General features: G+C 52.8%; 7 protein-coding genes across 7 annotated transcripts; 3 read left to right on the forward strand and 4 right to left on the reverse strand.

Moving 5' to 3' along the window:
• Positions 1-763: 763 nt before the first annotated feature.
• Positions 764-2,106, forward strand: Aud_000549 (NADH:flavin oxidoreductase/NADH oxidase; the record flags this gene model as incomplete). Its single annotated transcript, XM_043286058.1, has 2 exons — positions 764-943; positions 1,021-2,106. The coding sequence occupies 2 exons, from the start codon at positions 764-766 to the stop codon at positions 2,104-2,106; spliced, it is 1,266 nt and encodes a 421-aa protein (XP_043141993.1).
• Positions 2,107-2,454: 348 nt separating this feature from the next.
• Positions 2,455-3,980, reverse strand: Aud_000550 (putative salicylate hydroxylase; the record flags this gene model as incomplete). The annotated part of the gene is made up of 6 exons (XM_043286059.1): positions 2,455-2,803; positions 2,854-3,592; positions 3,645-3,702; positions 3,758-3,834; positions 3,882-3,886; positions 3,934-3,980. 6 exons carry the CDS (start codon positions 3,978-3,980, stop codon positions 2,455-2,457), a joined length of 1,275 nt encoding a protein of 424 aa, XP_043141994.1.
• Positions 3,981-5,576: 1,596 nt separating this feature from the next.
• Positions 5,577-7,035, reverse strand: Aud_000551 (uncharacterized protein; the record flags this gene model as incomplete). Its single annotated transcript, XM_043286060.1, has 2 exons — positions 5,577-6,908; positions 6,976-7,035. 2 exons carry the CDS (start codon positions 7,033-7,035, stop codon positions 5,577-5,579), a joined length of 1,392 nt encoding a protein of 463 aa, XP_043141995.1.
• Positions 7,036-9,343: 2,308 nt separating this feature from the next.
• On the forward strand, positions 9,344-12,493 carry Aud_000552 (glutamine amidotransferase subunit DUG2; the record flags this gene model as incomplete). The annotated part of the gene is made up of 6 exons (XM_043286061.1): positions 9,344-9,577; positions 9,631-9,756; positions 9,805-9,936; positions 9,983-10,534; positions 10,586-10,772; positions 10,821-12,493. The coding sequence occupies 6 exons, from the start codon at positions 9,344-9,346 to the stop codon at positions 12,491-12,493; spliced, it is 2,904 nt and encodes a 967-aa protein (XP_043141996.1).
• Positions 12,494-14,079: 1,586 nt separating this feature from the next.
• On the forward strand, positions 14,080-15,161 carry Aud_000553 (putative LaeA-like methyltransferase; the record flags this gene model as incomplete). The annotated part of the gene is made up of 4 exons (XM_043286062.1): positions 14,080-14,138; positions 14,196-14,306; positions 14,370-14,641; positions 14,710-15,161. The coding sequence occupies 4 exons, from the start codon at positions 14,080-14,082 to the stop codon at positions 15,159-15,161; spliced, it is 894 nt and encodes a 297-aa protein (XP_043141997.1).
• Positions 15,162-15,234: 73 nt separating this feature from the next.
• Positions 15,235-18,336, reverse strand: Aud_000554 (TAPT1 family protein; the record flags this gene model as incomplete). The annotated part of the gene is made up of 1 exon (XM_043286063.1): positions 15,235-18,336. The coding sequence occupies one exon, from the start codon at positions 18,334-18,336 to the stop codon at positions 15,235-15,237; it is 3,102 nt and encodes a 1,033-aa protein (XP_043141998.1).
• A 1,083-nt stretch (positions 18,337-19,419) lies between these two features.
• On the reverse strand, positions 19,420-21,500 carry Aud_000555 (uncharacterized protein; the record flags this gene model as incomplete). Its single annotated transcript, XM_043286064.1, has 3 exons — positions 19,420-20,891; positions 20,947-21,373; positions 21,438-21,500. The coding sequence occupies 3 exons, from the start codon at positions 21,498-21,500 to the stop codon at positions 19,420-19,422; spliced, it is 1,962 nt and encodes a 653-aa protein (XP_043141999.1).
• Between the last annotated feature and the right edge of the window lie 1,227 nt (positions 21,501-22,727).

Here is a 22,727-nt window from a genome sequence, read left to right on the forward strand (position 1 = left end):
AGATAAGAGCGGGGCGTCGATCATTGCCTCATAGAACGGCAGAAACTCCAGGCTTAGAAGACCTTAGGAAGAGTGTCATCAAGAAGATAGTTTGTGAGAGGAATCTCAAGATCATCTGGAGTCCGTCAATGGCATGAGTTGATGAAGACTCAGTCGAGAATAGAATGAATCGAGTGCTCCAAGCCTGAGCGAGCCGAGCGATAAGCAACCACCGTCACCCGATCTTCAGACAGGATGCGCCTACATAAAATGACTCGTCACAGCAACACGAATGATGGAAAATAAAAGTTGATGATTATGGAATCAATCCATTTTGGAGTCACTCGACTCATTACTGACCAGGGATAGCCGCTGATACTCTGGTCTCGATAACATATGGAAGGAAATAAGCGCCGAACCATCCTGGTACTACCTAGGGACATCGCCGCGATCGACCAATGGAGGAGGGAAGGTTGAAATAGGTGTATCAGTCAGAAAGATGCAACTCTTTGATCATCTTACGGAATCTCTTCAAGGCTCTGTCGCTTTCCCTCACTTAGAGATATAGCCCGGCTTTACTGCAACTGTAAGGCCTCGGCACGAACACCGAAAACAGCGTTACATCATCGGTCTGCAGTAGCGCAAGGCGATTTCTAATCCCCCTCAGTTGGCACTGACTTTTAGTCTCATATCTGAACCTTGCATCCCTTATTGTTCTTCAACCCTTTGTCGAGCTGTGTTGATATTGCAAATACGTATAAAGTCCCACCAGTGTCAGTAAACCATGTCGCGACCTGCTGTGCCTGACATCGAGAACAAGCGCGCCCCGGGTGTCTCTTATTTTACTCCGGCCCAAGAACCGCCTGCAGGCACGGCTGCTAATCCTCAGTCTGATGGATCGGCACCTCCGAAGCTCTTTAAACCCCTTTCGGTGAGGGGTCTGACCTTCCACAATCGCATTGGTGTGAGTACCACTGATCCCAGCCACTATGCGAGCCTTTGCCCCTGAAAAAATGGCTTACATTGAGTGATAATTGGTAGCTATCGCCGCTATGCCAATACTCAGCCGATGATGGACATATGACTCCCTGGCATATGGCGCACCTTGGAGGGATTGCCCAACGAGGGCCAGGATTCTTAATGGTCGAGGCAACAGCAGTCGAACCGGAAGGCAGGATCACGCCCCAGGACCTAGGACTGTGGAAAGACTCCCAGATTGAGCCATTGAGCCGCGTGATCGAATTCGTCCACAGCCAGAACCAGCTGATCGGCGTGCAGCTCGCACACGCAGGTCGCAAGGCCAGCACCGTCGCGCCATGGCTCTCGTTCAACGATACCGCCTCCGAGAAGATGGGCGGCTGGCCAGACCGGGTCAAAGGCCCCACGAATGTGCCCTTCACCGACCGGACCCCTGTGCCGAAAGAGATGACCAAGCAGGATATCGAGGATCTGAAGACCGTCTGGGTGGCTGCTGTAAAACGGGCCGTCAAGGCCGGGGCGGACTTCATCGAAATCCATAATGCGCATGGCTATCTTCTGATGTCGTTCCTCTCTCCTGCAGTCAACACGAGGACAGACGAGTACGGAGGCAGCTTCGAGAACCGCATTCGGCTCAGTCTGGAGATCGCCAAACTCACCCGGGAAAATGTGCCCAAGGATATGCCCGTGTTCATGCGAGTCTCCGCCACGGATTGGCTGGAGGAGGTGCAACCGCACAAGCCCAGCTGGCGAGGCGTGGACACTGTCAGATTTGCAAAGATACTGGCAGAATCTGGGTACATTGACGTGCTTGACGTGAGCAGCGGTGGCACTCATTCGGAGCAGCATATCCACGCGAAGCCAGGCTTCCAAGCACCCTTTGCCATTGCTGTCAAGAACGCCGTCGGGGACAAACTCGCAGTGGCATCCGTAGGCATGATTGACAGCCCGCATCTGGCTAATTCCTTGTTAGAGAAGGACGGACTGGACCTTGTGCTGGTTGGACGTGGCTTCCAGAAGAACCCGGGATTGGTGTGGGCCTGGGCCGACGAGCTAAATCTGGAGATCTCTATGGCTAATCAGATTCGATGGGGCTTCTCGCGGCGCGGTGCCGGTCCCTACCTGAGAAAGAGACAAGAGAAGATATAACTCCCTTTCAGTGAACTAGATAGAGGTTGTGTAGGCATCGACTTGTTCATAAAGAGTGTGCCATCAGATTGTGTAGAGCCCATAGATTGTCACTCATCAGCAGACAATCTAGAACCCGAACTAAAGAAGTATATGTACATCCAATCTACCATGAAGATAGTTCTGCAGGGGTGGGGGGGAATATGATGCCAGAATCTGCTTAATGCGCTCATGAAAAGGGCCCTTAGGAAAAATGACAAAGGCTTAAACTTGCTAGCATATCACAAACGATGTTGTGTGGCTGTCAAGCGGTTCCCGCGAAGTTCTGCCAAAACAATCATCGTTAGCCGTCTCGCTCACATAACCAGCTTAAGAGAAGAATTCACCTTCCCAGGTCTCCAAGGCCACCTTCTCTGCATCCCAGCCCCAGAGGAATTTCTGCGTCTCCCGATCGGCCCATTTGTCGGGATTCGATGCCCCGTTCATCGAAGCGCGGAACTGGTCGTCGCGGGCCTGCTGTTCCGGTCCGTCGGGAAGATGCAGTGTCGCGCGGTTGACGGTCCCGGACTGCTGCACTGTCTCTGCGCGGTGTTTGCGCGACTTTTCGTATGCCGCTAGGGCAAGGGGAATTTCGCTCCGCGAGGAGATGGTGGATAGGAGGACGCCAAGAGCAGCGGCGTCTTCTACTGCCTGGGCGGCACCTTGGCCGACGTATGGACTGCATGGGTTAGCAATTGGATATAATCGGGATGGTTGCGATTAGCTTACAGCATTGGATGGCAGGCATCGCCGAGCAAGGCCACGCGGCCCTTGATCCACGTCTTTAGAGGCGGGTGCTGGCACAGCTTCCACTCGAGGACTTCGTTATCCTTGACCAGGCCGATGAGCTTCGTTACTCGTCTGTCCCAGCCGCGATAGTCATCGACCATCATCTGCTTCGAGCCCCTGGTCGTCCACGACTCTTCGACATCGGTGCGGTCCGGGTGAAGCAGGACGATGTTGTATAGCTGATGTTTGCGGACCGGATAGGCGATGATGTGGCGGTAGGGTCCGATCCACCGCGTTGCCTGGGGCTCGTCGATGAGCTGCTTCAACTCGGGATCATTCTCCATGGCGCTTCGGGGAAGCATGATTCTGTACGCTGCGTCTCCGGTGGGAATGGCCTTGGTGGCACCTTTGCCCAGCAGCTGGTCCCGAATACCGGATTTAATCCCGTCGGCTGCGAGAACTACGTCGCCTTGCACCACGGTGCCGTCGGCGAGGGTCACGGCCGGAGGGTCGAACTGGACGCGAGTGACGGTCGAGTTGACCCGTACTTGGACATTCTCCAGCGCCACGGCCTTTTCGATCAGCGCATTGTGAAGGTCTGCACGGTGGACAACTACTTGTTGGCCATATGTCTTGTTTACTGGCATTGTTCCTAGAAGACTGCCGTCCTGCCATCGTCGGACGTGGATGTATTCCAAGGCGACGTCCTTGGCGTGTATTGAGGGAGAGACTCCCCATCCTGTGGACATTAGCTGATTTCGAAAGGCCACGGAATTCATCATTCCACGCACTGTCAAACAGCGTCAACATGTTCGGGGAGCCTTGGATACCGGCTCCGACTTCCATGAGCTATCAAAGTCAGTCCGACTTCTTCTGTCCAAGTTCTCAAGCCCTTAATACATACCTTTGGGGCTGATTCAAGTACAATGACATGATGTCCTCGTTGGCCCAACGCCAGCGCAGCAGCCATACCCCCAATGCCTATACCAGTTAGCCTACGGTAGGTCATCCACGTTCACGTAGCATACCGGCACTGAAACAGTCAGCTGGAGTATAGATGCGGTGCAGCATGAGACCTACCCAACAATAACCACCTCGAGAGGTGTCTTTGCCCTTGGTACAATCATGGTGATGAGATAGTACAGCGGAAGCCAACAATTCACTTCGCCACCGACGTTCCAAATAGTGGGAAACGACGAAGCAGCCGCGTGGGTGAACAAAGGAATATATCTACTCTCGACGGGGGAAGCGGCAAGGATTTCAGTCTCGAATGGCCCTCGACTTCCCCACAGCCCAGCGAGCGCAAAACGTAACTGATCATTTTCTGATAAACGTTATTATTACCTCCGATCCACGTTTCTCAGCTGTTACTCCGTTTAAGGAGACTCAAAAACGTCGACCATGCCGAAACTATGCGGGGCTCGGGCCATTTCCACCCGTATAAAATTGCCGTTTTCAGACATCGCCATTATCAAATATCATCCTGACACATGCAACCTGCTTACACGGCCGCATGCGAACCAGCAAATAATCATGACCATGACTCCGTGCTCGCGACGATATGTGGCTCTTTGCGCACATCCCATGCGCCCACACGGCACCAGCGCTGGGTGAACCCGGTCTTTGGCTGTGACCCGGCTCTGCGACATGCCTGCATCTGCCGAACAACGCCTCTCCCCAGGCTTCTCCGTGCGCTTCCGCGGGATCGTCCCAGACTCCCAGCACAAGCCAGGCTTGCATTTACTAACTGGTTTTTGCGTCTGGTCTGACTTCCGCGACCTGTTTGGAGTAATCCGAGTCTCAGTATATCTAGAATGTTGGGGGCTGTTTCGCGGATTGTAATGCTGATATCTAGATCACGGCAAAGGATGCTTCCTGCAGTGCCGATGGCGCCCGAGAAGTCATCATGATGGAATGCTGTCCTCAATCTACGACAGTGAGCTGACATTGAACAGCTTGCTTCTGTGAATTCTACCTTAACCAACACCATGGAGAACCAATCATCCTTTGTCAGCTTTTGTCGATATGCAGGAGAGGAAAACTCTCCGCTCATCTTCCACATACGGACTCGGACTCTTTTCCGCTCAACGTCTCGGACTCTTTCCCGTTCTACGACTCGGCATTTGATTGGGCTTTCAAGGTCCGATGAAGGATTTGGCTCGAAGTGCTTGCATCCGCTGTAGGGCGGATATGATAACCGTCCTTGTAGTATACTTGCCGCGTCTGATTGATTTGCTGATGGATAATGATACAGAAAAGTGGAAATCCAAGTCATATTATTCATGTCTTTCGTTTGATCTGTATTCACGCGCTTCGTAGATGACAACATGATGATGAGTGCGATGCAGATGATGGCAGATCTAGTCTAACCCATGGACTAATCTCGAATGCCTTTGTGTATGTGCAAACATCGAAGTGAAGCGGTTTGACCGGAGGAAACCGCGTGCTGAATAACCATTCAAAGGAGTGATGAGACACCCATCCAAACGCCTGAAAATATGCAGAGAGACTATATACATCAATTCTTCACCAGGATCGTCCTGGGTGCAAATGAAAGATTGAAATCATTCGAAGAGAACGAAGAAAAGGGGCAAAAAAGAAGGAAAGATGAAAAGAAGTGGCCAATGATGAACCGCCTCGCTATGAACATCCACGTCTGTGGTCGGTCGTATCATGCTGTACAACATATACAATGGCTTGGTGCCATATGCGAGATGAAGTGATCAGGCTGTAAACATCAGCCGCAGGCGGCTGGACCGCTTCTTCTTCTCTTTGGGCTTTCTGTCCTTGTCGGAATGACGCGATTCCGCTTTGGACGGGGTCCTTGACGGGGCCCTTGACGGGGCCTGTGAGGGAGCTTTGGTGGGCGCCTTGGAGAAGATCTTGGTGTGCGTCCGCGAGGGAACCACCGATGGTGCTTTCGAGCCCTCGTACGGCCCTGCCCTGGCGTCAAACTCAGATTGGTGGTTCCGAGAGCTGCTCCTTGGGGCCCGCGAGCGACGGGAACGGCGGGATGAAGCAACGGACTCATCGTCGTGGAACTTGAATCGAGGATCGCGCATCATACGTGCCGTGGTGATGTCGATACCAGACATAGCGGCCGCAGTGGGGGTGATGAATTCACCCTCGACAGACGTGCCGAGGCTATCTGCTTCCGCGTCAGCGACACCACGCCGCCACATCTCGACTCCGCTAAGACAATCGGTATCGAATTCAATCATGTCTTCCACAATGACGGACCCTCTCTCGTCTTCCTCCGGCCCCCGGATAACTTCGTTGCCCGCAGACTGGATCTTTTTGATGATCTTGTACCCGCCGAACATGACGATCGTGACACCGAGGCCGACACCTGCGGCGATCAAGAATTGCGGACTCGCTAGCAAGGCAAAAACGGTGGGGGCGGCCGACTTCAGGGTGGACAGTGCAGCAGGTGCCATTTTTCTGGCCAGGTTGCTGATTTCAGCTAAGGTTAGCGCGACTGCGGCCATGGCGTCCGGATTCTTCTGAAGGTGAGCAATCGTGGTAGTTGCACTGTGGTGCACACAGTGGGCTTCCTCGAGAAGCCATTGGGCGCGGTTGACCAAACCGTTCAGTTCAGGGTCTTCGATCCTTTGGAGTTGCTGCTGCTGTGAGGATGGTGCCCTAGCCAGAGCCGATGGATGAAACTCGCCGTATGCCAAGTCCATGTCGATATGAGCATCTGATTTCGAACGACTCGTCGTGGGGCGCGGCTCAAGTTCCCTAGTGATATCATGATGCGTATGACGTCGGGTCATGTCCGATGGACGGGCGTAGTAGGACTCTGTGTGTGAGGCTACCGAATGCAGGTCCTGTTCATAGTGCGAAGGAGCGCGACGATGTCGAGGGTGTCGCGAATGTGTGCTTCTGCTCCTGCGAGAAGGGGCAACTGACGGCGCATCATCGATGTGATAGTTTTGCAAGGCCCTCAGAGCTTCCCTTTCGGCAATCTTGGCGTTGCGCTCCGATTGAATCTGAGCCTTGCGTTCGCGATATGCATTTTTGGCCTGCGTAAAGACCCCGAAGAGGTGTTTACTCTATTGCGCAGTGGTCAGATCGAATTATACCTGTTGGAGACGACGAGAAAAAGTGCCAAGTACCTACCGTGCTCACTACCTTGCCGGACTTGTCAATCACGGCAATCGTCTCGCCTAACGGAGGCATACTGGCGGGGAACGGGTGCTAGATCGGACAGTATCAATGGCCACGAGTGACTTTTGAGGTCGTCCAGGATAGAGTCCACGGCTGTCAATCGTCAAGGTCCATCAGCATAGACGAGTGATTCATATAATTTTGATCGCAGTCGGTGGTGGCTCCGAGATCAAGCGGTGAAGAGCACCCTAGATAGGTATAGATAGATATGGAGCCTGGATGTGCCGGCGTGGGTGGAGAACCGGGGCTTTTCCCCTTATTCCTATTCTCCGCCAGGGAAAACTCGAAGAACAAGATAAGATTCCTCGAGAATATCCCAGATAATCAACGAGCACAGACAGAGACCTGGGAGGCGAAAAAGGAACAAAGAAAATTGGTGCCTGTTCCAAAGTAGAAATTCTCAGCTGAGATCGAAATCTTAAAAGCAGCTAAGGAAGTACCTTGTGTACGGAAAGATCCTGACCAACAAATATACGATGACTGTACTGAGTCAGGGCGGCCAAGACCACGAACAACTCAAGTGTTGGAAGTATGAATGAAGAAAAGAAATGAGGAGGCTGGGATGGTTGACAGTTGTAACTTGTAGCAAGATTCGGCGCCTAAATTAAGAGCAAAGCAGCGAACAGGATGTAATCCCGCGAGAGTGTCGGCCTGGTTGGGTGTGATATACAGCTGGCGGAGCAGTACAGCCTGGATTTTCAAGGCGTTCGAGTCAAATCACCGTTGAGGCCTTGGAAAAGTGAGCCTGTATGAAGGAGATTAGTGCTTGCTGGGTTCTGTTTGGGTTGCAAAGGCAGCAGGACTAGCCATTAAGCCACGCCAATTTAAAAGCTTCGTGGAGACGGCGATTTGCTGGCACAACACGATCAGGATGCTCGGCTGCATCATCCTCCATGATCGTTGGCTGCACTACTGTACTCGGGCCAGTAGAGTTGGTTGGGCACAACGGCATATCCTCCGAGATAAAATACATTGCTGTTTTATGAGCTATCAGTAGGTGCTTCTGTTGTTCTGATAAAACTGATCCACTATCCCATGATTTATTGTTCTTTGAGAAGCTCCTTGATGATAACTAATGAGGCACATGCCAATACCTCAGGGATTGAGTGGGAGTAGCGGTGATGCTGTGGATTCTGATTGGTGAGACATGTCACCGCCACTGTGGCTGGTGTACTGCCACGCATTACGTAACCTTGCCTAGTATTGGCTTACAATACGCGTAATTTTAGCCCAAGCCTCCATATCCAACACTTTCCATTTTGATTGAAAAAGCACGAAGTTGACATGGCAAGAAAACGAGGTCTTCCATCTCTGGATCCTGATAGATGCTCTTCTAAGGCACGTGGAAGGAGGGACGCCATAGCTGACCCCAGACAAAGGAGAAAATGGTCAACCGATCGTCGCGCCGCATGCAAGAAGCCTTGAGCAGAAGGAATCATGACATAGAGCTACACCGTATCTCCGGCGCAGAAATCATGTACTTGCTGTTTCTTGTTCATATCTCAGCTAGGGGTAGATAAGTCAATGTGACTGTGACTCTTTCGTTCATTCCCCTGTCTCGTCAATTCATCATTCCCCCCTTGTCTTGCGATATCTTTGTGTTCCCTTGATGTCAGGATTCTGATGGGTATAAATGCTGCATCTGCCTACTTCATCTTCGCTGTGTTACTGATAGTTTGATTTATATGTTCTGAGGTCTGCAGATTAGGACTAGATGGAATATGTCTCAATGCAAGACGAATGCTCTGATAACCTGTCTTCTATGGGAACCTAGGTCAGTACTGCCTCGTATTGAGCATTAATGGTACCATCTGCAGCACTAGCAGCAGGCTGGATAATCAATTGAAGTAGTATTTCCGATACTGATCATCTAATGCAGACAGTCATGTTGTCAGAAGAACCGAGAGCGCCTTCGAGGTATGTCAGAAACAAGTACTTCCATAGCTCAGGGGAAATTGCTGGCTGTTTCGCTGCGTTTTGATGCTTTCATTGCTTCCTATCTGCACCGCCACACCTTCAATCACGACATCACCGCTGGAAAGAGCAAAAGAAATCCAAGGACTTTTCGTTGACTGCGCGCTCAATTCAAGGAGCGATATCGTTGTTACCCCTTTTCCCCCTTCTATTGTATTTTGTCATCATTCAGTTAACTCGTTTATATGTATCTATGGTGTAGTTCTTGAGGTGACTCATCTACACCACTGCAAGAGAGCATCACGTGGACGAAGCAGACCATCGCTTCCTCACCAACCAAAGCCACAGCATCCAATCCATAGAAAGAAACACTGGCTAAGACTCTCTGGTTCATCGTGTCTTAGCGATGAACAGCGCAGTGCAGGGGAAACCCGAACCCTCAGTGGGAATTGATGATCGCACCACTCCCGGGCCGGACTATCGGCCTTTGACTCAGCACCTCTCCAACGATGGCCCTGATCATCTGAACACCCGACCAGACTGTGGTATCGGACATCGAGTACAGGCTAGTCGGTCGGTGCTGGCTCTGGTTATAGATGATGAGTGTGTTTTTGCTGGGTTACAAGGAGGAGACATTGTGGTAAGTTTTCGAGCTACTGAATCTTGGTAAGGCATATACTGAATCTGGCATAGGCATGGTCACTCGAGACATATGAACTCGTGCTCTCTGTCCACGCTCATCAAGAGAGTGTCCTGGGCCTTTATCTGTCCGAGGATGGCGACCTTCTCTTCTCCAGTGGAGGAGATTCAGTCATCAATGTAATTACTTGCGCGTCTGCTCGAAGTTCAGCTTGTTGACTTCGCTAGGTCTGGTCCACGAGGACTTTTGATCGACTATATTCGATTCATTCTCACCACGACGTGGGTGATATCTTCTCAGTGGCATACTCGTCTAGTCTAAAGACGATCTACTGCGGAGGTCAAAATACTAGCATCCAGGTATACTTATATTGATCATCAGAAGTCTCAGTACTGACTATTCCAGTGGTGCGATCTCTCCAAAACAGATGCAGTCTCGACCAACCAGTCAGCAGCTCATCTGTCGAAGCGCACGCATCGGTTCTTTGATTCCCGGGGGCCCGATGGGACGCGCGCACCTCGGCCGGACGCGGGCGCAGATGGCGTACGGGAAATCATCCAAGGAGGTCAAGTCCTGACCTTCAAGCGCGACCATCACAAGCTCTTCTCGCATCATGGTTACATCTACACCATGCTTCTTGTCCGAGGCTTGCTTGAATCATCTCCTACGGAGGAGGTGCTTGTGACAGGCGCCGGCGACGGCGTGGTCAAGCTGTGGCGTTTGGACCAGGACGAGGCGCCGTCCGAAATAGCAGCGCTCGAGAACAGAGATCCGGTTCTTGCGCTGGCCGTTGACGGATCGTTTCTCTACTGTGGTCTTTCTGAGGGTGCGCTGAATATTTGGAATTTGGACTCTCGGCAGCTGGTGAAACGCATCACCGGACATACCGGTGACCTTTGGGCAGTCGATATTGTTCAGGGATTGGTGGTTTGTGGTGATTCGAATGGAGTCATCAAGGTATGCTCTTGTCTTTCCTGATGTTGGAGCCATGGCTGACCTCGCTGCTAGAAATTTAATTCGCGATTTGAAGAAGTGGGCAGCTGGATTGCTCACGGAGGAACAATGCTGGCGTCTGCAGCTGGTCGATTCAACGACCGACTCATCTACGCCAGTGGAGGCAATGACAATACGGTGGGCATCTGGGACTTGACGGAGGTGTCTAGCAAGCAGGATGAGCAGGCACCGATCAATAACGGTAAGCTCCAGAATATTTGACTAAGCACGACGCTTATATGAGATGCAGACGAAATGGTCAACTGCCTAGCTAGGTTTGTTGCCTTCAAAACAGTCTCGGCCAGCCCGAAATTTGCCGGAGAGTGCAATCAGGGAGCGGCATTCCTCCGACGACACTGCATCTACTTGGGGGCGAAGACGAAACTCCTGCCTACTGGACAAGACACAAATCCGATTGTGTACGCACGGTTCAGCGCCAACTCCCCGGATAAAGTCGACAAGACTATTCTGTTCTACGGGCACTACGATGTCGTGGGTGCGGATGCCAACCGAACCAGGTGGAACACGGATCCGTATCAGCTGGCATCCATCGATGGCTTTTTGTACGGCCGTGGCGTTTCGGACAATAAAGGGCCTATCCTGGCGGCATTGTATGCGGCTGCGGACCTTGCACGGCAAAAGGCGCTTCCTTGTGACGTCGTCTTCCTTATTGAGGGCGAGGAGGAGTCCGGGTCCCAAGGATTTCACGAGACCGTCCGACAACACAAGCCGGAAATTGGACCGGTTGATTGGATTCTACTGGCCAACAGTTACTGGCTCGACGACTACAACCCCTGTTTGACGTACGGCCTGCGAGGGGTGGTGCATGCCAATCTGATCGTCACCAGCGACCACCCGGATCTGCACAGCGGTATTGACGGCAGCGCATTGCTGGACGAGCCGTTGAAAGATCTGTCGATGCTGCTGGCCAGCCTGGTGGGGCCTAAAGGGCGGGTCAACATCCCAGGCTTCCACGACCTCGTCCTTCCCTTGACGGAGGCCGAAAAGCAGCGATTCGCAGACGTCGCAAGGATCCTGCTGCCGCAACACCCTCAAATCACGGACCGCGACGCGCTCATCAACTCGTTGATGCACCGGTGGCGGGAGCCATCTCTCACCATCCATTCGGTCGAGGTGCCCGGAAGCAGCAAGGCCTCGACAACCACCATCTCGCGCAAAGCCAAAGCCAGCCTCTCGATCCGAGTGGTCCCGAATCAAGAGGCAGACGCGGTAGCCGCCAACCTCACGATGTACGCGCAGGAGCAATTCGACAAGCTGGAGTCGCAGAACGACCTCACGGTCGAAATCACAGGCAAGTCGGATCCCTGGCTAGGCGATCCCGACAACGAGATCTTCGCGACCCTCTCGGAAGCGATCACCGCGGCCTGGAGCCGGGACCAGACCAGCCAGAAACATCAGTACCCGCCGCTGCAGCGGGTTTCCAAGGCCAAGGATACGCCGGGCCTCGCGCGCACCGACTCCTCGGACAGCCTGGCCTCGCACATCGACCGCATTATCACGTCGACGACGACCTCGTCGGCGGGCAAGAGCAAGGCCCGCCAGCGCTCCGCCCTCAGCACGACGGTACCCACCTCGTCCACGCTGACGAGTAAATCAGACGTGATTGTCTCGCCAGACGCCAGCGGGGACTCCTTGTCAGACGATAAGTCTGCAGCCACTGCCCGGGAGCCGGTCGCTACCCGTTCAACCGTCCAGCCGATCTTCATCCGCGAAGGCGGCTCGATCCCCACGATCCGGTTCATGGAAAAGGAATTCTCAGCGCCGGCGGCCAATCTCCCCTGTGGGCAGGCGAGCGACAACGCGCATCTGTACAATGAGCGGTTGCGGGTGGAGAATCTGTACAAGAGTCGGGAGATTTTCCAGTATGTGTTTTCCCGCTTGCCGCAGCGCCAGGGCCTGTAGCCTTCTGTCATCAATAGCACCCATTAGTTTGCAGCAGCATGTAGACAATGAATAGCCTGAGTGGCCCTCGTCTATTTTTCCTAAACCAGGCAACCCTCCGATCATCCTTCACAGAAAGTAAACGCAAACGCAAATGAACACCAGCTCGCTTAGCGCATGCACGGACTCTGCTCATCAGTCAGAAACGTGCGGCCTGTGCTGTTGGCCTGGTGCAAGACAGTTCGCACTTGCACGTTCAGTTTAATAGATACGGATAGTCAAGATACCGAATGCAAACCAAATCCCGAGGCAGCATGCCAGACTCAGCAAGCAGCCTTGAGAGATGGGATAAACTCCACCTACGCACGCTTGCATGAGTGTACCCAAATCCAGGATTCCCAGTGGATCATGACGGACATCCGCCGCGTTCCCAAGCCGTTGGGGTCTGCTTCTGGGCAGAGCGAACAGCCAATGGTGGGTGTCCGCGTGTATGGACTATTATTTAGCTTTGAAGAATCAATCCTGCAGAATATGAATTAGTATTTTCCTACAACGGACTACGGGATATTCGACATTAAGTAGAAAAGTGTCGAGGATGAGGGGTTTTCCTTTACACTTACTTTCCATTGATAGACGAGGGTGAAGGTTTCGAAGTGAGCAGCCCAGCCCATCCCCTATCTAATTCTTGATTTATCAGTAGGATTGAATACGTGATTTGACTCGGAATGTCTCCTCCCATCTCTGCCTCTGCCGTATATCAGAACCTTCTAGTTATTAATTCCAAATCAATTGGACTGTCAAAGCAATCAGTGCAGGCATGTGGATCCTTCAACAATAATTTATCCACCCAGCAGTCTGGCTTCTGGAACCTCTTGCATTTATTTGCATTGCAGTTAGGCAAACGGTCTGACAGGGGTGAACCACAGAGACACAACTATCAATGGAGAAGATGACTAGCAACCTTTCTACTAACTGCAGGAAGGAGTTAGTGCTTACGGCAGGAAGCAATGATTCCAAATGAACGACACCTTGCCACTGTCTCATCTTGGTCTGGTCTGGTCTTGGTCTTAGTACTTTTTCCCTCCGTCCAGACTCCAGACTCCACTAGAAACCAATAGACTACGGAATAGAATAATAATAATGATGATATTAATCCCTGGGCTGATCCCGGCAACCCGCAGCCCAGACTCGTGGGCCGGCTGGGGCAGTTTCCTTCTCCAGCTGCCTGCATCCGGGAACATCCTGAGTCCTGATGACTTTGTTTGTCAAGGAATGGGGCCGCTCCTGGGCTGTCAGAAGTGGAGTGGCAATGGCATGGCATGGCCTGGCTGAGAGCATATGATATGATATGAAAGTATGTCATGGTGCACGGGGGGAGCGTGGTTGTGGTCTTACTTGTGTTGTGAATGTTGTCTCTGCTTTATGGATATCTCCGGTCTATTTAGGGTTCATAGCGTGTTAATGCACTACTTTGTCTTCTACGGAGTAAAAGAACTCTGAATGATGGTATGACTTGCAGTGGATAGAATTCCATACTCTTATTCTTATATCATATCATATCATATCCATCTGTGTCTCCTGTCAATATCTTTCTGATATGTACCAACATGGCCACCCCATCCGACGCAGCCTACCTCCTAGGTCGTGATCCAGAAGAATCAAAACGGTAGAACCTCATCCGTCAAAACTAATTGGATATGACTGCTGACGCTGATTTATGAAGCCTCAACGCCCAACATGCCTTCCTCGTGGACGTCATCGGCGGCACTCCCATCCATCCCTCCATTCCTACGGCAAACATCCGGTGCATAGCAGATGCAGGCACAGGAACAGGGTACGCTGTCATCTGCCATCACATTCTTGATGGCCAAGGCATGTCAGCTGACGATTACAAAAGGATTTGGCTCGTCGAGGCTGCACAAACCCTCCACAACCGTCACCCCCGCCGTAACCTCTCCTTCCACGGCTTCGACATCTCGCCCGCACAGTTCCCCTTCAGCTCGCTGAAAGCCCCACGTCATAATATCCAGCTAACCGTGCACGACATCCTGCAGCCGTTTCCAAAGGAGCATTGGGGACGGTATGACCTCGTGCACGTGCGGCTGCTCGTCGGCGCCATGAAGGAGGTGGACTATCCACGGGCGGTGCGGAACCTGTACGATCTTCTGAGTGAGTCTTGTCTTCCCCTTCTCTTTGCCATCCCATGTATGTCCATAGCTAAGGCAGACTGCGGACAGAACCCGGCGGCTACCTCCAATGGGACGACTGCGACACCACCGCCTTCTGCACGGACGACCCTACCCCCATCGACATGGAAATGCGGCAGATTGTCGTCGACGCCGTCGAGAAACTCGGCCTCTGTGCCAACGCGCCGCAGTACCTCCATCAGCTGGCTGCACAGACGGGCTTCGTGGACGCCCGGCTGTACGCCAACAGCACGGCGGACAGGCCGCATCTGCGGGGGCCGGCGCGCACATGGCTGATGCAGGTGCTTCGGGCGCTGATGCCGCATGCGATGGTCAAGTCGGGTGAGGTGGTCGACGAGGAGAAAGCTATCGAGCGCGCGGAGCAGCTGGTCGAGGAGTTTGGGCGGCATTGTACGTCTGCGTTGCCGTTGGTGAATCTGTATGTTTTGGTGGCGAGGAAGCCGTTGCCGGCCAGGTCGTGGTGTTGTTGTACAGTCATGTAAATATGCGTTGACTTTTGATAATGACCGTGATGATCATGATAATGAAATAATGAATATTTTCTCACATCTATCACTACCATATTCGCTTGGCCACCATCTCGTAGCGCTGCACATGGTCCATCGACGCCTCGCCCTCTTTCGCAGCCTTCTCCTTATCTCTCTCCTCCCGCGCCTTCAGCCGGCGCAGTCCCTCCGGGTCATCCGCGTAGATCCACCGCCGCTTGTCGTCGTTCACCTCGACCGACCCCCATCCGCCCACGCGACGGCTCCCCTCGATCGCAAACTCGCGTCCCCGAGACCCAGTGCCCGTGGCGCTTCCGTTTTCTGTCTTGTGCGCTGACTGTTCCGCCTCCCGGGCCTTCATCGCCTTGTACCGCGAGCGCGAGTACGCTAGCAAAAGCATGCCCAGAAGCAACTTTAGGATCAACAGGAGGATAAACGCCGTGAGAATCAGCACAATGGTGAAAATATACACCGATTGCGCCGGCGAAGGCATCGCGTTGGCCAACACCTGTCGGAAGAAAGCGCTGGCATGAGCGGCCGAGGCAGGGAGGATAGTGCGCAAAGTCAGCGGCGGCGCGGACGGGATCGGCGACGGCACGTAGTGGCTGTGGATCGAGGCGAGCGAGGTCGACTCGACCGCCGTCGACGAAGGTTGGTGCGGAAGCAGGGCGGCGAGGAACATCTGGTACGTCTGGATTGAGACCCGGAAAAAGAGGCACGACAACGGGATCACCGGAAGCCCTAGACGCTTTGTGAGGTTCTGGTCGCCAAACGCATTGGTATAGTAGTCCTTGGCCAGGACATCCAAAAAGCGGCCGTAGATGGCCGGCCGGGTATTGTTGAACTTGTTGATGTATGCATGCTTGAGCCAGTCCACGAGCATCTCTGACCCGAGGACAACCAAGAACGGGCCCAACACCTGCGCCAGTGTTGGCAGGAACGAATTGACTTGGCTGAAAGAGGAGATAAGTGACGACGGAAAGAAGGTGAAAGACTGTGGGAGAATAGAGGATGACGACCTGGGAGGAGTCGTCAGAGGGGTGCTGATGGTGCTGGTCGACCAGCTACTCAGGCTGGAGCTCAACGTGCCAACAAAGTTGAATGCACCCGTTTCCACGATGTTACGGGAGGCGATGATCGTGAGCATCAGCCAGAGCTGGAATCTCTCCACCACATCGGCACAAGTGAGCTGGAACAAGTTCTCCTTTTCAAACTTCTTGAAGACCGTCGACTTGATCTCCACAAACTGGTTCGAAAGCAAAAGCGTGATCAACGCGTTCGAGTACGAGTTGACTGCCACATTCAGCGTCATGACTTGGTAGAACAATGCCGTCGCGTGAAGCACAGTATAAGCCAAGGCCAGCAAAAAGAGGCCAAAGGGCCGAAACACCTTGCTGCGTCCGTCTGGGCGACGCTCTAGAGCCTCACGCGAGAAGAGACACTCAAGCACGTCTTGTCCGATGGCGGCCAATAGCCGATCACTGACCTCCAGCACATTGTAGATCACGTACAGTTTAATAGCTGCCTGGCCTCGAATCCAGTGGTACATTCGACTGGCGTCAAAGTACATGAGCACACAGCATGTAGCAATCATGAGCAGTCCCTTGAGAATGTCGGCTTTGTCGTCAGGCAGAAGAGCAGAAGGTATGGACTTTTGCCGGCGATGCTGGTGCTTGTGTGTATCGGCACGGTGCCGTCGCCGCGATTCCCCGGACTTGGTCCTTGGTTCTCGCTCTGCAGACGCACCTCGCAGTCTAGGTTCAGACTCTGAAACGTGGGCTAATCTCTTCTGCCTCCGCCAGACTCTTCCAATTCCCTTGATGACAAAGTCCCAGACAAAACGAAACTCCATGCCCAGGTTGACCAACCAGGATTCCAACAGAATATACACAGCCTTGCAAAATCGCAGAGGGAGGATCGTGAAGGAATACAGCCACGCGTCCAGACATGCCAGAATTCCAAACCAGAGCACCCGCTCCAGGGCCGGTGGCAATCTCAGAAAATTCGACAAGCGCTCGAGTTTGACGCGCGACGACTCGTACGGGAAATCATTCGTGACGGAACGATGAATGTACAAAGGCGACGGTCGCCCAGACGAAAGCTCCAGTTGCAGGTACGTTGGCACCGACAGCGGAGGAAGCGGGATGGACGGCGGCATGGGAGACGGCAAGGCAGGCTCGGTGATGAGCGGCGAAGGGCTGAGTTGATGCTTGGATTCCTGCTCCAAGCGACCGATCCCCAGACCAATCCCCGGGCGGTCCGGTTTGGACCGGGACGCCCACGTCTGCGCTAGCCGTTCGTTGGTCACCGGTAGCGTCGGTCGTTGCGATGAGGTGGGAGTCGAGACTGTCCTCGAGGCGTGTGGCCGAGTACGACCGTTGGACATGGAATGTCTCGATGCAACGGGGGTTCCCAGCCCCAATGCATCCTCTGGCTGGAAATCTCTAGCAATATGGCCAGCGTGAGCTCTCGACTCGCCCGCGTCCAAATCTGCGCCTGTTGTATGTATGCCATCCGACAACACCCGTCGACCTTGCTCTGTCTCCGAAGCCACAGGACGATACGGTATCGACTGCGGCGACGACGTGAGCTCCTGGATCTTCGCCGGGGATAGCTTCAGGACCTTCTCTCGCTCTCGATCCACATCCTGACCCTTCGAGGGCGACATCTTCCCCGACCAACCATTCAGCGCGGCGCCGGCCTCAGCCCCTTGAAGCACATCAACCAACGATGTCCGGTAGGCGTCATCACCCGAGCCATCATTTGTATGTTCAAAAACAAGCCCCAGAGCCTGCTGTGGGGGAAACTGTCCGGCTTTCAGCTCGGCGTAACCATTGTGAGCTTCCTGGTTATCCACAGCCCCATTCGCTGGAGTAGTATTTCTCGTCGTCTCGCCACTACCGTTCATCTCCTGAGGTATAGATTTCGTCCTCTGACGCTTCAAGATTTGCGCTTCGTTCCCGTTCGTGGTTATATCCCCGGTCTCGCTTGTGGGTGTCTCCGGTCGCGGCACGTCGGCGTTCGGATCCCCATCCCCATACAACTCACGCATTCCACCGCCCTTCGTGCCATTTCCTCGCTGCAGATCCCATGTATCAACGGAGGAACTCGCGGACGGGTGGTTGTCGTGGCGTGAAGGGTCAGAGGAAGAGGAGCGCCGGTGAGGAACCATTGCAGGGAGCGATGGCGATGCGCATCCACGACGTCAAGGTAAAGCGGGTGAATACCGTCGTGTGTGGCCTCAGTGAGAATCTGAGCCCATTCTGTCTGTGGTACGGAGTACTCAGGAATCAAATGTACTCTGAACAGCGACGTGGAGTCTTATTCCGATGACAGTTGACACATATGTACGGAGTAGGCTAAGTGGATGTAAGCAAGGATCCAAGAATTTCCTTTTGTGGTTAGTTCTCTGCTTTCGGTATGGTCGCTGATAAGGGACTCCGCCCTCGGTTTGTTGTGCTTTTATAGAGTACGAGTATGTGCAACGGAAATATGTTCAAGGTCAAAACTACAAGCACTCGATATCCATCTCGGACTGATGTTTCCCTAGAGTTATGTTTTCGATAGATACAGAAAGTAAGCGATATGGAGAGGATCAGGGTAGGAAGATACCGCGCCAATCTTCGTCTTCTGGCTCTAGCATCATGCCGCTGGATTCGCCAGCGAAAAGCAGGCTCCCTGGCATATAAGGAGACACTTGATAGGATGAACAAAAGGTATATTTTTGGACGCTTGGAAAGACAGCTTAACCGCATGCTGAGTTTAAACACCATAATCTACGCGTATAGGCATTCAAACGTGCAGGTAAAGGAGTCATTTAATCTACTGGCCTATATCGAATGTAGAATGGTCAATTTCTCACATGATCAGTTGAACTGCCTATTTGGACGTCTGCTAGGACTTCACGCAAGATTCAGAATTAAATAAGAAATGTGGTGAATTGTTATAGTGAATGCCATTATGTCTAGGCTGGTGTTATCTATTTTGTGCTCAAGATACCTCCACCATGGTCCTAAAGTAAAGCAGCGTCAATCCATGATATGTTCCCGAAGAAGGTATCGAACAAGAAAAATAGATCTATTAAGATCCAGAGGGTATCTACAGCGACCTGAAGCCGCCCGTCATGAAGTGCAAAGTCCGCTGATCCAGTCATCAATCAATCACAGAAGAAACCTGCTCTTCTGGAAGTCGTAACATAACATAAACCTAGCTGCTTCACAAGTAAATCGTTTTGTACAGGTCTCGAGCTCAACAATCAGGCGTAGTCTGGTCGATAGGGCCGCATTTGAGGATTGTAGCCTTGCGGTGTGTAGGCTCGTACAGGTGGTGCTCGGTTGCTAGGCTCGTTGGGCGAGGTAGCACTGCCCGGTCCGCCATAAGCATGATAAACAGGAGAATTTGATGGTCGAATGCCGGCGTTTGGATGACTCGGGGTCATCGAGGACGGATCGAATGCAACGTAGCCGCCTTGCTGCTGTGGGCTCTGCTGCTGCGGCCGAGGTGTAGCTCTCTGAGAAACTGGAGTATATGTTCTTTCGGCAAAATTTGCAGCTGTATCAATGGCCAGCGGTGGTCGAGCCGACGCGGCGTTGCCTGGAGTGTATGCTCGTACGGGATAGCTAGGTTGTGGGTTTGGTGGTGGTTGGGGTGTTCCCCTGTGATTTTGAGGAGACAACGTCCGAGTTGGATAGTCCTCGCCAGGCGAGACAGCAACTCCACGCGTCAAAGAGCGTGAGTAAGGATCAGGGACTGCATTATACGACTGATACGCGCCATAGTTCCCATCGTAAGGTGCATCGGTACTGTAGGGATCGGGATAACGGCGTGGCGCTTCCTCATAGTCGCCCTGGTTCATCGTCGTCGGCATACGGCTTGGTGCGTTGGTCGCGGACGGCGGCGCCGGTGTACGCGTAGGCCGCGTTGTTGGCGGTCGCGATACGGGCGTGTAAGAACGTGCTCCGGGCGTCGGCACGCTGCTGGGGACAGGAGGAACAGGCGGCGCAGGTGAAGACCCGCGATCAAGAGGGCTGTAGCCGGAAACCGCAGTAGCCCCAGAGTACGATGTTAATTCCGAATGCGCCGATGATTGAGTCACCGTTCGGCTTAAGGCCGGCTTCTCCGTCCATGAGACGTCGGGGAGGGTAGGAAGAGTTGGGTTCCGCTCCAGTGCCGCGGTTCCTGGGCGCGAATTATACGGCGGGAGCGTGGTATGAGTCGTAGAACGCGAGAGCGTTGTGACGGTGGGTGTCTTGTCCTCCGCATTCAGGTCAACCACCATCGGTAGGGTCGGTTTCCGGTCCAGGGCAAGGTCGGGTTGAGTCGGCGCGCGATTCAAGGTGCTCTTGGCCAAAGCCTTGTCCACCTTTCGGCGAACGACGCGCATGAGCCGGGTGTTGATTTTGCGACGGCAATACACCTTTAGAGAACCATCCTCGGAGGGGATATGGTGGAACAGGAAGATGAGGTAGAGGATCACGGCAAATGCCAGTTTGAGGATCGACAGCACCCAGATCACGAGTGTGAAGAGCATACCACACAAGACCACCGCTCTCTGGTTGTTGTCATCGGCTAGGATCTTGACATTCTCGAAAAACTGTACAATGCCTGCCTTGTCGTCGTCCACCGAGTGTTCACCTCCGGGAAGAAGGTCCATTTTCATGACGGAGTACAAAGTGATGGCGTTGACAACTTGGCGGGGACCATCTGCGAATATTGTATTCATCCAACCTAGAATGGCACGTCAGTTGATAGGCCAAGTAATAGACAAAGCAGGATGGCTTACTCTCGAAAGAAAAGTACGCGAACAAAGCCACATACTCTGCGCCCTTCTTACTCTTCGTTAACTCCGCAAAGACTAAAAAGCGTCTCCAGCCGCGACCACGTCTCCCCATGCGGATACTCTGGATTCGCGCAGCCAGAGGGTCCAAGTAACTTCGCGCAATGCTCCCCGAGCGCATGGCGCGAATCGCATGAAGCCACCGAAGAAACAACAGGACGAAAGAGATGATAATGCAAACTGCAAAGATCCATCGCGACACTGTAAAAGGAATAGCGGGTTCAATTGAACCGGCCCATCGAGAGAACGCCAGCAGATTGACCGCCGTGAATGTGTCGACGCCATACACCGCGACGGATACCAAAAGAAAGACATATACCAGAAAGTAAGAGAAGGGCGTTAGACACGATTCGGACTTGAAGTCGTCCAGATTCTGCAAGCAAAGAATTAGCGACACCCTTGAAATTGTCTTGAACGCGACCGTGTTTCACACTTACCACCGAGTCCCATTTCTCCTCCCTTGACACGGGACCCTTTTCCCGCTCACCGCAGCAAGGCATTTTTGTGGGTATACCTGTCCTGAGAGAAATAGATACCTAACGGCGGAGACGAAAACGAGTCAAAGACGACAAGTTCACAACGAATGGTGAGTTACACCTAACGACGTCGAGGTGTCACTGAATCGACCTGCTCGGGCCAGCCGCGCACAGTCGCAATCACACAACAGCGATTACAGGAATGAGAGACGAAGAACAATATGTTCGAAAGATTTGTTTGGAACTCCGAGCGAAAGCTCAGGACAAAGAGCGACAGAGTTCGAGATGATCGATTTCGATCGGCGGCTACGAGATCCCTCGGCGCATGGCCCTTCGGACGGTCGCAAAGCGCTCGTCAAAGGACCTGTTTCAGGGGCGAGGGGTCAACAACAGCAGCGGATCAATCGCACAATGGCCATTCACCATTGATTTCGAATTCGATGCACGATGCAGATGAGACGCAAAGGAGTGACTGAAGGTATTCTACTTCGTATGAGTGGAAGTAATCGCGATGGATCCCTTGCCAAGATAGGGGTCAGGGCGCGTGTCTGTGTTCTGTGTCAATGTGCGGATTGTGGGGATATACACGAGGTTGGAACTTGGAAGGAATGGACGCTGACGATTGACAACTGACGAAGCTGAGAAGACGATGATGATGCAATAAGGAATGGAGGGGTTCAGCAGATGAAGTAGCTGAAACGGACAAAGAATGAATGGATTGATGGATGAAGAATAATGAAGTTGAGGACGAAAGAACCGTTATTGATGGCCAAACCGTATTTTCCCTTAGTGCCTCTGTCTATTTCGTCCCCTCGTTTTTCTCAAATCATCCCCCAATAAACTAACAAATCAGCTAGTGGAAACAAACTCCTTTTCAAGCTGAAACAATTCGGGCGCTAGACTGTCCTGGCCCATGGAGGAGCAGTTCTCTCCACAGAGAGTATGTACATCCTTGTTGAGAAGAATGCATCCTAGGTATCTGTCTATTGATCTGCCTCAACACAAACAACTGGACATGAATCTGGGCATCACCATACTAGCATACTACAAATAGTGCTTATCAGGCGACAGTCAAGGTCACCAGCAAGTACTGAGTAACCACTGCAAAGACAAGCTATACCCCGTATCCAATAGATAGACGATGTCGACGTCTCCACAAAAAGCACCATAATCAACATAGCCTTGGATAAGGAACGCCCGCTGCTTGGCATTCTAGCCTTTAACCTTTTTACCTGCTGGAATGGAACAGAG

The sequence above is a fragment of the Aspergillus udagawae genome (assembly GCF_001078395.1).
Source record: "Aspergillus udagawae IFM 46973 DNA, scaffold_1, whole genome shotgun sequence".
Taxonomy (NCBI): Eukaryota; Fungi; Ascomycota; class Eurotiomycetes; order Eurotiales; family Aspergillaceae; genus Aspergillus; species Aspergillus udagawae.